Source organism: Primulina tabacum, chromosome 4, assembly GCF_025594145.1.
Source record: "Primulina tabacum isolate GXHZ01 chromosome 4, ASM2559414v2, whole genome shotgun sequence".
Classification (NCBI taxonomy): domain Eukaryota; kingdom Viridiplantae; phylum Streptophyta; class Magnoliopsida; order Lamiales; family Gesneriaceae; genus Primulina; species Primulina tabacum.
In genome coordinates this window covers 4,047,472-4,063,216 of record NC_134553.1, presented here as the reverse complement: position 1 = coordinate 4,063,216, position 15,745 = coordinate 4,047,472, and the positions used below count along the sequence as shown (strand labels likewise).

General features: G+C 33.9%; 2 protein-coding genes across 5 annotated transcripts; both read left to right on the top strand.

The window, feature by feature from the left end:
- Positions 1 to 597: 597 nt before the first annotated feature.
- Positions 598 to 3,164, top strand: LOC142542574 (U-box domain-containing protein 17-like). The gene has a single exon (XM_075649283.1). It carries the CDS (start codon positions 875 to 877, stop codon positions 2,969 to 2,971), a length of 2,097 nt encoding a protein of 698 aa, XP_075505398.1. The 5' UTR covers positions 598 to 874; the 3' UTR covers positions 2,972 to 3,164.
- A 790-nt stretch (positions 3,165 to 3,954) lies between these two features.
- LOC142542572 (serine/threonine-protein kinase 12-like) lies at positions 3,955 to 9,499 on the top strand. Of its 4 annotated transcripts, none has more exons than XM_075649281.1 (13): positions 3,955 to 3,973; positions 4,524 to 4,940; positions 5,252 to 5,326; positions 5,459 to 5,560; positions 5,768 to 5,850; positions 5,926 to 6,046; positions 6,442 to 6,521; positions 7,062 to 7,124; positions 7,267 to 7,385; positions 7,657 to 7,742; positions 8,386 to 8,507; positions 8,708 to 8,819; positions 9,269 to 9,499. In XM_075649281.1, the coding sequence occupies exons 2-13, from the start codon at positions 4,608 to 4,610 to the stop codon at positions 9,365 to 9,367; spliced, it is 1,395 nt and encodes a 464-aa protein (XP_075505396.1). In that variant the 5' UTR covers positions 3,955 to 3,973; positions 4,524 to 4,607; the 3' UTR covers positions 9,368 to 9,499. The 4 variants fall into 4 exon arrangements, with proteins under 4 accessions (XP_075505396.1, XP_075505397.1, XP_075505395.1 ...); XM_075649280.1 differs by lacking the exon at positions 3,955 to 3,973 and adding an exon at positions 4,002 to 4,215; XM_075649279.1 differs by lacking the exon at positions 3,955 to 3,973 and adding an exon at positions 4,002 to 4,315.
- The last annotated feature ends 6,246 nt before the right edge of the window (positions 9,500 to 15,745 follow it).

Sequence of the window (15,745 nt, the reverse complement as noted above, 5' to 3'; positions counted from 1 at the left end):
GCACCCCATTCCAATGTTCTCATAGCTTGGGCCAACGTCGCTTTTAGGTAGGGATGTAATCGAGTCGAGTCGAGCCAAGCCAAACTCTTGAATGTTTGAGCTTGGTTCGTTTATAATCGAGGCGAGCTCGAGCTTTATTTAACGAATATATACATGGCTCACGAGCTTATTCAAGTCTTTATCGAGCCTAAACAAACTTAATAAATATGAATTATATATTTAAATTTTCATTAAATTAATTAAAAAGTAAATTATATATTTAAAAAAAATATATTATTCTTATTAAAATTTGTAAATTTATTATAATAAATAAATTTAATAGATTTTTCTATATATTTCATAAATAATATGCAAAATCAATAAATCAAATATCAAAACTATTATTTTTTAATCTAAAAGATTACTCATGAACTTACCAACGAACATGTTCACGAGCTAACGAGCCGAATACTGTAAAGCTTGAGTTTGGTTTCTTCTTTATCTGAACGAGCCTCTCAAACGAGCTTTTATCGAATCGAGCTTCGAATAGCTCACGAACGGATTGATTCGTTTACCGACCCTACTTTTTGGCATTGAATTTCCTCGAAGAAAAGTAAAATCAAGATTATTATATACTGAAATTCCAGTCAATTGATAAGTGTACACACACACGCGCACAAAATCTACACCGTTTTTTGTCACTGCCCCTTCGCTGCGTTCTTCTTCGGATTGCTTTTCCACCCTTTACGCGGATTCAGAATATGCAGGTATTCCTATTTATGTAAGATACACTAGTGAAAGATGATGTTCACACATCGTCTCACATTCTAGAATTTATTTGAGCGTAATGACCCTTTGAGTATTTGTCACATATTTGTAATATTTTCGGTTTTGAATGTCATCGGCGGCGATGTTTCCGTCGTTTTGGAGGAGATCGATGTCGTTGGTGGTGTTTCCTTTACCCGGGGGTCTGTCGAATGCTTCACTTTTAGAGACCCTGGGGGCCTTTTCTTCAGAGCTGGTGTTAGCATTTTCCGATGGAATTGATGCGGCGCCTTTCTTTCAGCGAGGGAATTTCAGATCTCTGATTCGGAAAATTCAGGTGATTTCTGTTATGGTGGATGCTCTTCGCGAAGTGGCGTTCTTGCAAGTGAATGCCACGATATTTTTATGCTTGAAGGAGTTGTACCTGTTTCTTTACAGGGCGAAAATCTTGCTTCATTATATCAAATGTTCAAGTAAGTTGTGGTTGTTGCTTCAGAACCACTCGATTTCGGGTCATTTTCATGATTTGAATCAGGAAATATCGATCCTTTTGGATGTTTTGCCTGTTAGAGAATGCAACTTGCCTGTGGATGTTAAAGAACAAGTCGAGTTGTTAAGGAAACAATCAAAAAAGTCGATATTGATGATTGATAACCATGGTGAATTGTTAAGGTCGAAGTTTTATTATTTCCTGAGTGAATTTGAAGAGGGGAGGATTCCCCATATCAATGATTTGTACTCCTTTTTCGTAGAAAAATTGATGATTAGCAATGTAAGAAGTTGTAGAGTCGAGATTGAGTTCTTGGAGGAGCAGATTGTTAATCACAACGGGGATATTGAACCCACGAAATCCATTCTTAATGGATTCGTGGCTTTGATACAGTACAGTAGGTTCTTACTATTTAGATTTGAAGATGAGGAGGGTGAACTGGGAAGGTGGAACAAGAAAACGGAGAAATGCTTGATTTCAAAGGATGTTTCTGAAACATTTACAACGATCCCGAAGGATTTTTGTTGCCCGATATCACTCGAAATGATGAAGGATCCGGTGGTAGTATCAACTGGTCAGACGTATGATCGTGAGTCCATTTCGAGATGGATGGAAGGACACTGCACTTGTCCCAAGACTGGACAGAAGCTTGTTCATAATCAGTTGGTGCCGAATAAACCTCTGAGAAATCTGATTCTACGTTGGTGCATGGCTAATGGTATTTCCTATGATCCACTTGAGAATGCATATTCTTCTGAAAGTGCTGTGGCTGCTTCATGGAGCAAAGCTGTTGCTGAAGCTACAAAAGCCACAGTGGGCCTACTCATCGATCAACTAGCTAATGGGACGCCTAGGGCAAAGACGGTGGCTGCCTTGGAGATTAGATTGATGGCGAAAACGGGGAAGGAGAGTAGGGCTTGCATAGGTGAGGCTGGTGTTATTCCTCTTCTGAAAATGCTACTTTCGTCTTTGGATGCTGTTGCACAAGAAAACTCCATAACTGCAATGCTAAACTTGTCTATCTATGACAAGAATAAAAGCAGAATCATGGATGTGGAAGGGTGTTTAGGAGCAATCGCTGAAGTTTTGAGATTCGGGCATACAACTGAGGCCAGGGAGAATGCTGCCGCAACATTCTTCAGCCTCTCTGCTGTTCATGAATTCAAGAAAGAAATAGCCGAAAAACAAGGGGCAATTGAAGCCTTGGCTGGACTGGTGAGAAATGGAACTCCCAGAGGTAAAAAAGACGCGGTTACTGCTTTGTATAACCTATCAACTCACACTGAGAATTGTGCAAGAATGATAGACTCGGGGGCCGTATGCGTGCTAGTTGAAGCACTAGGAAATGAAGGCGTATCTGAAGAAGCAGCGGGTGCATTAGCCCTGATTGTTCGGCAGCCAACAGGGGCTGAAGCTGTCGGAAATGAGGAAAGGGCGGTCAGCGGGTTGACTGAAATGATGCGATGTGGCACTCCGAGGGGTAAAGAAAACGCTGTGACCGCGCTGCTCGAATTATGTAGAGGGGGTGGCGCGGCTACCACAGAGAAGGTTGTGAATGCACCGTCATTGGCTAGTTTATTGCATTGTTTACTATTTACCGGGACGAAACGAGCCAGGAGAAAAGCAGCATCACTGGCTAGGGTGTTCCGAAGGAGCGAGAACATGTTAGGAGTGGGGTATACAATTTCCGGGAACTCGACCGCAATGCCAGCATCCATCACTGTTCCTGTATTATAGTGTGGTGGTGTTTCAATCCATTTGTTATGGTCTCATTTTTTCATTTGTGTCATCTTTTGAACAGTAATTTGTAGAGGTATACAGGATCTTGCGGGCAGTGCCAGTATTGACCCATGGATTCTTTTTTCTCTCGATTTCTTCGTATAATGATCAATTCACCTCGCACTCAATTAATTCTTCGTGTTTTTCGGGATTCTCGGATCTTCAAAATTCTAGCCATCTTGGGTAATTTTATTTGATAGATAATCTAATATAATTTATAAATATGTAATTTATGTGAATTTTATAATATATTTAATTATTAATTAATCAATTAGTGCAACAATATAATCCGTGATAAATTATATATTGAAGCATAAATAAATCATATAATATGATACAATGTCATATATCTTTATTCGTGAGATGAGATCATGTCTATATTTATAATAAAAGTATTACTTTTGATATAAAAAATATTTTTTAAATGTGACCTAAATAAAATATTAGTCTCATAAAATTGACTCGTTAGATTGTTCATCGGAATTTTTATGTAAATTATAAAATTGAATTTATAATATTTATACTATACTATTATGTGTGAGACTTTTAGAATAATTACTTACACCAAAATATTAAATTCCATAATTATCCTTCTTACCCTACTAAAAACCTCATCAAGTCATTCCATATTTTACATATAAAAAAATCTAAACAAAACTTCACTTTTAAATCGAACAAATCTATAAATTCAAAATAATTTTGTATTAATTGTTTAGTATTATTTGATCAAATTAAAAATAATAATAATACATATAATACGTGTGCATTTTTTATTAATATATATATTATTTTTAAATGTATAATTGGACGGTGTTCGAAAAATAAAATGATTTTCCGATAACACGGTAGAGTGAAAGTTCCAGTAGAAAAAGGAAAAGTGAAATCCGGAAGGAAATAGGGAAACAATTAATAAGAAAGCACGCCGCCAAGCATAACTGGCCACGCGCCACCACTTACCGCGTAAATTCCACTCTCCTTCCTTGTATTCGAATTTGTCAACGTCCACCTGTTCTCCATACTCGTAACGCTGGCGGTGCCACTATATACACAAACAATGAAGAGTAAAAGCACTTCGTGTTTGCTTAATTCTTGTCTATAATTCGCCGATCTTGACCTAAATTGTGCCTTTCGGGAGCTTCCCTACATCATAGTTTAATATTCAGTCATGAATTATCCCTGATAATCGATTCCAAAAATATAGGGTGGGTTTGAATTTTCCTTCTTTAATTCAACTATCTTTGAATTCTCAGGGCTGAAACTCAAATACTTGAACTCTTCTTGGCGGATTCTTGACGATTTCCAGTTATTGATCTTTTCTTGATCAGTTTATCTTTCCAGTTCTATTTCATGATATTGACTTTTAATTCTGTTTCGCGTTATATATAGCCTTCCTTTTAAGAATAATACTGCGTGAACCACCATTTTCTTCAAAAGTTTATTGATTCCAGTTATTTAAAAAGACTCGGTTATTAATATTTTACGTAAAGTTATTCTTGATTGCAATTTGCAGACCGGGTTCGGTAGGATTGTAACTGATATTGGCTCGACAATTGAAAATTTCTTGTGACGAGGAATTCTTGATTGAATTTTTCCAATGGAATCCGATATGCCTGTGAGATTTACACTGTTGAAGCAGTCGTCCTTGGCTCCAGAGCGGGGCTCTGAGAGCCTGGACGATATGGATGATGAGCGTGATTTCGGAGATGTGAGTGACATTGATCCTGGGTTGAGGCTGATGTTCTTGGCAAACGAGGGCGAATTAGAAGGAATCAAAGAGCTTTTAGATTCCGGAGCAGATGTTAATTTCAAAGATATCGATTATCGTACTGCTCTTCATGTTGCTGCTTGCCAGGGAAACCATGATGTTGCCAAGTTGTTGATTGAAAGCGGGGCGGAGTTAGACCTTAAAGATCGATGGGGAAGTACGGTATGTCTTGACTCTGAGACAATACAAGTTAAATTTGTTTTTTCGGTAAACAGTTCTATTATGGAAGTTGTACTTGCTTTTCTATTCTTAGATTATTATTTCCTTTAGCTCTTGGAAATTCATGGTAATGTAGAGTTTATTAATCATTGGTCTCATTGTATTTTCTATGTATATATGTCTTTGAAAAATCTTGAGTAATGCACCTTGCACAACATGGAAATGTCCTAGTCCTCAAGTGAAGTCTTGCAAAATCTTTGTGATATAATTACAGTTCTCTATCTCAATTATGCCACCTATTCTTGTTTGAACAGCCTCTTGCAGATGCAACGCATTATAAGAGTTATGATGTGATCAAACTGTTGGAGAAATATGGTGCTAAGTGTTTGGTAAGTGTCTTTATTTGTTTTTTGGTGACAATGTTTTTCGTGCATCAAGAATTTTTTTGGAACTGGTAGCTGGTTTCTTCTCTTTAGTGGCCTTTGTCCTTTGGGGTTAATGGCTTGCTGTGTTTTCTTCAGATGTCTCCTGCTCCTATGCATGTTCAAAATGCTCTTGATGTACCAGAATATGAGATTAATCCAAGAGAACTCGATTTCTCGAACAGCGTTAAAATAACCAAGGTATTTGGATAACTCTGGCTCATTGCTTATTAGATACAGCAATTTTCTTTCGCCCATTGAATTATTGATAAATAAGTTGAACAGCTCACTATTTGGAAATCTAAGATGCAATGGGTTGAAATTCAAGAAATATTATTGAAGCAGTCAATTTGATAGTAGTTAAAGCTGACATAGTTTTTATTCACTTTTTTGATGGAATATTTTTAGGGAACCTTCAGAATAGCTACATGGGGTGGAACACAAGTTGCTGTTAAACCATTTTGGGAGGGTATTGCTGATGAAGATAAAGTGTGAGTTCTTTGATAGATTACGTAATATTTTAATTCTTTTCAACTTCACATGTTCTAAACTACTGTGATTTCCAGGCGGGCATTTAGAGACGAGCTTGCATTGCTTCAGAAAATAAGACATCCAAATGTTGTTCAATTTCTTGGTGCCGTGACACAAAGTAGTCCTATGATGATTGTTACTGAATACTTACCAAAGGTTTTGCTTGAGAAACTGTTTTATATACTTCAGTGAACTAAATTCTTTTCATCTTTTTTCCTAGTTAACTTTTCTCATGAACTTATTTGTTCTGAAGTTTATTTGTTATGTTGTCTTGAATTTCTTCTACATGCATATATATTGCTTGTTATGTTAGAATATTCTCTGTCTCAGCAGTTTTTTCAGGTTTAGCAAAGTTTTGTTTTGGTTCTTTTTCTTTTATTTGAATTGATAGTTCTCAATTATTTTTAATGGTTTATACTTTATTAGACGTGTAGTTAGCTGATTGATTTAATATCGGGGCTTATCTTCCTTATAGTCCTTAGAGAATTTTGTTATTTGTTCTGAGCCATTCTTAAACCAGCATCTGATAAATATACCCTGTATATTTTCAGGGTGACCTTCATGAGTATTTGAAAAGAAAAGGAGCTCTTAAACCCGTAACTGCTCTCAGATTTGCTATGGACATTGCAAGGTTTAATATGTTTCTGAGTTTCTTTAATAATGTGTTTTCTTACAGACCCGTCTCTTTTAAATGGAACGAAATTGAGAACTCGGGTTATTTATCTTTTTTATTCAGTTTCTTATCACTTAGGATAATGATTGATACTGGCACATGAATTGTTTTTCATAGAAATAAGCTAAATTAAGCATACAAATGTGACATTCAGAAAGTTTTATCCATGTATAGCTAATTATTTTGTCACGGGAAACTTCAGAACAACAAATTAAAATTTGAAAGGAGAACAATAGGTGAGAACACATAATTTTACTGAGAAAACATTCTTAAATCAAATTTGGAAAACCTGGTTGCACAAAGAAATCATCATTATTTGGAATTTTATGTGGTAATTACAAGAGATGTGTAATACACACATGCACAACACAATGAATTTTTGGGCTCACGAAAATGCGCCAAACTAACTCTATCAACCCGGGGTATGTTATGTTGATACTAGTTCCTTACTAATATCATTTAGCAAATCACTTTTGTCTTGCAAATCTTGGTATGCAGGGGAATGAACTATCTACATGAACATAAACCTGAAGCAATTATTCACCGTGATCTTGAGCCTTCGTAAGTTTTTCCATTGGAACTTTTCTGCGTATTTTGCTAGAATACTATATTTTGCTAGAATACTAGGATGATTGTTGACATAGTCCCATTATGTTGCTTTAGTTTCCAAAGAAGCCACTTTTATTTTTTTACTGCAAAGCAGAAATATCTTGAGGGATGATTCTGGACATCTGAAAGTTGCGGACTTTGGCGTTAGCAAGCTTCTAGAAGTTGCCAACAGAGTTAAAGAAGATAGGCCTCTTAGTTGTCAGGATTCTTCTTGTGAGTTTGCTGACTCTATGAAGATTCTTTTTTGCAAAACTTCAAGTTGAGGGTTAGGACATTATAATTTGGAAATGTCTAGTCTGCATAGGATTCATTTTGTCTTTGGTTCCACTCCTGGAAGGACCTTGTGGAACAAGATTCCATCATCACGTATATATGCATATAAAAATCTACTAATTTTTCGCTTAGAACTAAATGATTCTTTCACCTTTAGAAATATATAGTAAATAAATTACTGATTCTGTGAATATTACTTCTGTGTTGACAGGTCGATACGTGGCTCCTGAAGTTTTCAGAAATGAGGAGTATGATACCAAAGTGGATGTTTTCTCATTCGCTTTGATTCTACAAGAGGTGATGTACCTAAATCCCTTGAACATGTTAGATTAGAAGGCATTTTTGTTTACTTGCATGGTCTGAACAAGTTTTTCAATTTAGTTATGAGTTGAGTTTCCCACTTACGTATCAAGGTTGTTGATGATAGCAGCATTGTTTTATCGAACAATATGCAGTGTACTAGAGAAATACACAGAATTTAATTAGCATACCTGCAGAAATATACATGCAGATTCTGTTTGGAACTTAATTTGATCACGTGTTGATTGATTCATAGCACATATACCTGAATCAAGCAAAATATTAATTTATAATAGTTCTTAACTCTTCACTAAAAGTAGCATTAAAATGTCTCGTCGGTATCTGGAGACCATATCAAGAATTCAGATAGTAGAATGAATTTGTTTTTTTAATCCGTATATTGACGAATTTCAAATTTAATATAATCCTGGCATCATGCCATTTATTTGGTGGACTGGTGTTATCTTTTCCGTTATGCACCTGTTGATTTGCTTTTGTATCATAAGTTTTGTCTTATTTGTTAATGTATTTTAAACAAGAAACATAATGTATCCTTATTGTCAAGCAGGTGTCACTTTGAAAAACTATGTCGTCTATACCAGCTTTCCATTAACTCATCTTTCTGATGTGCTAAACTTAGATGATTGAAGGACACCGACCGTTATACGGAAAGAAAGACTATGAAGTTCCCGTATGTTATGCTGCAAAAGAACGGCCACCTTTTAGAGCCTCAGCAAAATTATATGCCCATGGATTGAAGGAGTACGTACTCATGATTTCTTAAGTTATGCAAATGTTTTCTTGCACACCTATCATGGAGAAATGATACGGCTCATTGTGCTTTCTCGTTGTTTTATTTCGCTTGATTGTATTTCATACTCACGTCGCTGTATATTCTCACCTTTAATCTAAACATTTATGCCGATTCAAACTTGTTTTTGGCTTGCCCTGCTCTCTTATAGGTTGATTGAACTGTGTTGGAGTGAAAATCCAGCTAAGAGGCCGACATTCAAGCAAATAATCCCAAGGCTCGAGTCCATCTACAATAGATTTGGCCACAGAAGGCGTTGGAAGGTCAGTTTTTCTACTTCCTCTCTCTCAATACTATCCCCTTTCTTTTCATATGCCGCTTGTGTACATGTGCAGGGGATGAGTATCTAATATTGTTAAGATATTAATTATTTTACCACTTTAGATAAATGAGGAGAACTAGTTCATAACATGGTGTCCGAGCCTAAAAGTCATTTGTTCAAAACAATTTGATACAAAAAATCACCCCATATATTTCATTCGCTTACTTTTGGGTGTTACACGAAGCAGTATTTTTAAACTAAAATAATTATTGTTTAGCCATCTCATTTGAAAAATAATAACTTACCATAGTTGCAAGCGTATGGAGCATTATTAAGACAAGAACGAGCTTTTTAACATTGAGCAAATGGAATGTGGCCCTTTCATGTCGACTTGTCGTTGTAGAAGTTATTTTCCTTGTTTCATATTTTTAAATATGATCGAATATACAGGTTAGACCATTGAGATGCTTTCAGAATCCTGATTGGAAGAAGGACCCTTCAAGTTTAAGCAGCCGAACTAGTTCATCCCGGTCCACATGGAGCAACTAGATAGTGCTGCAACAATAGGTGGTGCAAAAACATTAGTATTGGAGAATGTCTGGTGGTTTTTTTTTTTTTTTAATGTATTTTGAATGTATAATAGTATTTGTTATCACCATCAATTGTAGTTATAAGTCCCTTTCTCTTGTTCTTTTATGAAAATCTTGATATGTGACATAATTATCACGATCCAAATCTTGACAGCGAATGTTTGAGTTAGTCGAGTAGGTGAGCGTTTGACCAATGATCATAAGTATGATTTTCTTGGCTAGCGTAATTTATATGCTAATGCGTTGGCCCGTAGGTTTATCCAGCGGGCCAGCACATATATATGATGACGTGTGTATCGACGTCGCTATCATTTGGTGTGTATTGGTTAAACTTACGAGCCAACACACACATGTGTATCGAATCTTTCTATGTTGAGTTCAACTAAAGTTATATATTAATAAAAATTGGATCATAATGTAGTAAAGAGAGGAAAGAAGGAAGAGCGAACATCAACGATTGGGAAAATGATTTCTTGGAGCCTATTGTAGACTTTGAAAGAGACACTCTGTAGGCGTAGAACACATTAGAACATAGCAGAAGGCATGAGTACCCCCATGGCGCGTATCATATGCTTAAAGTCGGTTGGTAGTTTGATTGTGTTGAATCGGAGACGAAGTTTTATTATGATCTGATCTCGAATCCGAGACTTTGTTCTAAATTTGAGATTGGTCGTTAGATAAGCTCCTGCTCATCTGCCAATTTTAATATTGTAGTGTTCTTTCACATGATACCAGTGAAACATGTGTAATATAATAAATATTATGTATTTTATATATTTTATTTTTCAAATTTTGATTTAATTGTGATATTTATAAAATTAAATATGATATGATAAATTTAGTTAAAATTTAGTAGAGGACCACAACCACAACACAAAAGATGTTTAAAGATAAACAAACTAGGCATGGCTGGTTTTGAAGAAAGTACTTAGAATTTATACCATTAACACTAGCGTCGATCTTTTGCCCTCTATTAATATGTTGAAAAAGATTGTCTAAGGAAGGACAAAGGGTAAATTCTCAGATAAAATCCATTATCATCAGTTGAAGTAAGAGTTCATTTGCTTTAAATCTTCGAACTCAAACTTAAATTTTCATTCAGTTCCTGTCAAAAAAATTATGTGATTACATTATACAATCCACAACAAAGCGTGTTTGCACTTCCTGAACTCACATGTCTTTTTTCGGATGAAAATTGATTAAAAATTATATTAAAAATGTGATACTAATATATGATATTTGAGTACTGACTATTTCATATATGATATTAATATATGATTCTTAGTATCTAAACATGTATAACAAATATTGATTTTAATGACACGATTTTTCGGATGAAAATCGGTACGAAAATTGAAAATATATATCGTACTAATATATGATATTTGAGCATAACTGTTTCATATGTGATACTAATATATGATATTTAAGTACTCAAACATGTGTAACAAATAATGATATTAATAAAGTTGTTCTAAATTTTGTATTCAAAATCTTATCTTTTGCATCATATCTAAAATAGTTGATACTCAAATATCATATATTAGTAGAATATTTTCAATGTTTTATACTGATTTTCATCCGAAAATACAAATGTATGATTAATATCAGTATTTATTATATATGTTTGAATACTCAAAAATCATATATTAGTATCAGATCTGAAATAATTTGTGCTCAAATATCATATATTAATTTTATATTTTTAATATTTTATATCGATTTTCGTCCGACAAAAACATATAGCCCATTGAGTTCACGTATATTTTTTCTGACAGACAGACTGAAAAAAAATAGTTTATTTTTTAGGATTTTTGAGCAAGTTACCGGTTGAAGAAACCATGGATAGTTCCAAATAAATCCAACCTTACATTCTTGTTGATATGATACTATTTCAGTTAAACTTGTCAATCAAGCTTGGACGCCAAATTGATTATGAGCCATTCATTAATTACGTCAGGTCTTTGCATTTAATTCTTTCGTGTTTCAACACATTAACTCTTTCGACTATTTTAATCAAGTTGCTGATGTGATGTCGAATACATCAGTACTTTTCGATGTCATATCGAGGCTTCGATGAAATAAGACCAAGAGAAAAAAAACTCAAAGTTACTGCTACACTAAAACTAAACTTTGGAACACTTATAAACAAAAATCTAAAATTGAACAAATCAGTGAAGAAGTGGATGTAGATCATTGTATTTTAAGGGACGGAACCGCCCCAATTCTATGGTATCGGCCGCGCTAAATGAAGTAAATCAGCAATGCATAGAATCCACATCTCCGAAATCGAACCCTTTTTAAACACCTAAAAATAATTATGAGTAGGGGGGGATGGATCCAACTATTGTTTCTAGCCGAGTCTGCTCCTATAATCCATCCGTAGATCGGTCCCCTTTTACAAAGAACATTGTTTCAAAAATGACTTTAAGGCATACCACTTTACGTATGTTTCCATTTCCATCAAATTATTAAGTGTTCGGAAGCTTTCACTGTTACTTTGGGTGCTTCTACCCGGGCTTTAGCCCGGGTGGACCCAATTTTTTTGAAAAAATTTATAGGTAAATTTTGTATAATTTTAGAATAATATGATATTAACCCGGATATATCAATTTAAAATATTAAAAAATTCTAGAGTTTAAAATTCTAGCCCGGATGGAGCCATATTTCTAGCTCCCCGTGCAATGTTGCATTGTGTTGCAAGGAATTACAAAACACATTTGTTAAATAGTTAGGTTGGGAGGAAGTAGTGTGAATACGACACCCCACGCGTTTCAAAGAAAGAAGAAATTAATCATGTACAAGGTTTCCTCTCCTATCTTATTTTACTAATAATGGTTCCTATTGCATTTTGTCTTCCGATCCTCTTAAAAAAAATAAACCTTTTTTTAAAAAAAATTGAATTATTATTTTACTTTAAAAAATAATTTATAAGATGAAAATAGACTAAAATATTTGAAATACAAATTAGTAAGTATGAGCATTTAAATACAAATTAGCTAAATGGATTATAGATCGTACAATTAGAAAACAAACAAATTATCCTACGAATTTTGAAAAAACTTCTTTAAATACGACGTTTGTCGTTGAATTTTTTTGTTTCTGTCATTATCACATATAAAAAATTTTAGTCCCTTAGGAATAGTAACTCTAGATACAACTACATATATATAATTGATCATTAATAAAAACAAGGTTATGTTGGACTTAAATACAATCTTCTCTCATAATGGTTTAGAGATATCATGTATTCATTTATTGACTGAACGACATCAAGAGTCATCGCCAAAATAGCCATATGCTGAAAATATGCAGTATCACTGATATTGATGTCTGAAGATAGATATGTACTCTCGACTTTTTTGCAATAGGATCATTACAATCTTTCAGCAAAATTTTATCAAAAATATCGATTATCGCATAATCGTAATCTGGTTTCCGATTTTTCCATCTCCTATATTAGCAGTCCAGTCCGAAAATTCATCTGTTTTAGCACATTCTTCGTCAGAACCTAAATTTTTTAGTCGCATGTTTTTCGTCAATCTCAAAATTATGCAATGTCTCTAGATATACGAAGAATTGATTGTGACGAGAACTATATCTTGCATACTGTTTTTTGGAATTACAGACAATATTTGTCGAAAATCGCCACAAAAAAACAACTGTTCTGCTTCCAAAAGTCAAACGAAGGATCGACAAATCTCATTATATCTTTAATGTTTTTATCCAAAACTACAAACAAAACTTATGCATCATTGAAGCTTCGTTCCAATAAAAAGTTCAGATTTTTCAATCCGCGGAGAAATCCCTAGTTCGGAGATATTGCATGTTTATTCCTCATTAGGATTAAATGGAATTACAAATTGGTAATGTCAGTTCTTCCACCATGCAGTATAATATATGCTATACCACTGGATGTCACATTCAATACAATTTCTCCCTTCGATCTCAAGAACGTAGACAGAGTCTTCATTTGTTTTTCCAGTACACACCCTTAACTACTTCGACCACTCGCCCTTAATTTAGCTAGGGATCAATATTGATGCAACGTAGCTTTTATCAGCACATTGTGGTCCACGAGGAATTTCAATTTAGAGAATTTTTACCAAAACCTCAAATAAATATTTTGACGTGCTTCTGAAACATTTTTCCTATAATGACAAATAAATTGGTAATTTTTCAAAAAGTTGTTCCTCTTCTTACCATAAATACAAGGAAATAAATCAACGCATTTGCTCAATTGTAATGTGAACTGGAACATTATATATATTAGCATCCAAAACACACGCGATGCGTGTTCGTAATATATTTAATCATCAAAATAGCTTTTTAATAATAACATTTTAATAAATCGAAAAAAAATAATGGTAATTAAAATAATTGAATAAATATAAATACCAAGGAAGTTTTAAAAATGTGGAAAAATTTAGGGATGTAATCGAGTCGAGTCGAGTCGAGTCGAGCCGAGCCGAGCCGAACTCTTGAATGTTTGAGCTTAGTTCGTTTATAATCGAGTCGAGCTTGAGCTTTATTTAACGAATATATGCATGGCTCACGAGTTTATTCAAGCCTTTATCGAGCCTAAACAAGCTTAATAAATATGAATTATACATTTAAATTTTCATTAAATTAATTAAAAAGTAAATTATATATTTAAAGAAAAATATATTATTCTTATTAAAATTTGTAAATTTGTTATAATAAATAAATTTAATAGATTTTTCTATATATTTCATAAATAATATGCAAAATCAATAAATCAAATATCAAAACTATTATTTTTTCATCTAAAAGATTACTCATGAACTTACCAATGAACATGTTCACGAGCTAACGAGCCGAATACTGTAAAGCTTGAGTTTGGTTTGTTTATCTTAACGAGCCTCATTAAACGAGCTCGTTGAGTTTGGTTTGTTTATCTTAACGAGCCTCATTAAACGAGCTCAAACGAGCTTTTATCGAATCGAGTTTCGAATAGCTCACAAACGGTTTGATTCGTTTACATCCCCATAGAATATACTCTGCTCTATTTTTCCGTCATTCTTATTTTTAGCTAGAGTCAATTTTGGAAGTTCAATTAAAAATACCGAAGTTGGCTTTTATAAGATCCTCTTGCTTTATTAAATAGTAAGAAATATTACTGAGAAGTGAGAACCAAATATTTTTCTTTTTTATTTCTTTTTTATGAATACAATTGAGGAAGAATATATATGTCTTAACTTCTCCATAGTTGATGTTGAAAATGGAAGTGTAACTGTAACAAAGCTTGTGTAAGTAACTTCTTTGATATTAACAATAAAAAGTAATACTCTTTGCATAAAAAGTAATATTTTTTCATGGATGACTCAAATAAGATATATGTCTCACAGAATACGACCAATGAGACATGTCTCACAAGTTTTTGCCTTTTAAAAAACTATCTTTTGATGAAGCTGCTTTCCTATTTCAAATTTGCCCGCACTCCAAATTTACAAGTACAATCTTTATTTGTAGTTAATTTACAATTTTTTTATGCAAATTTTATTTTTTAAGTCGTATCGCTTCCCATTTGTTATGCGCTTCCCATTTGTTATGGCTTGGCCAGGAAAAATGCATGGAGAATTAAAAACCCTGCTTTATGATGAGGAAAAATTGATAAAAATACCAAACTTCACCCACCCGTGTTCCCTTTAAAAATTTATTTATCAAGAATTTCATAAATTACTTGGATCCAAATCTATTGTTTTTTTTATATAAAAAATATATGTACACAGGTAACATGCATGTCTCGGTGCGCTTTTATTAAAATTATAGGTCGAAATAATTTGTAAATTTTAAATTCTTAAACAAGTGACACACAATTTTAATAATCTTATTTAACGCGGGTAGTCACTGTACAGACCGTGCTGGCCGGTTAAATTTTACAACATCGATCATATATCATCTAGTCGAACTATCATGATCACGAAAATTGAAATTTAACACAGACAATAAATCTATTTACCAAGACAACGAGTTATCATAATAATGTGAAAAGGTCTCGATCGGTAGGTAATATATCATAGGATGACCTATCTTTCGAGAAATATGAAATATCATACATAGCATGACAGTATCCAAACCAACTCTCATGAAATGAGCGCCAGTCACCTTGCTAGGTCAACTCAAATCACAAGTCTCAGTTAAGTCATTGGAAATGTAAACGACCAAGTAAAAAGGAGAAATGAGATGCTAGTCAATGTATCAAAGGGCAGATATTTATCGATAGGAAAAAACTTGTGTGAGACGGTCTCACATGTCGTATTTTGTGAGACGGATCTCTTATTTAGGTCATTCATGAAAAAGTATTACTTTTTAT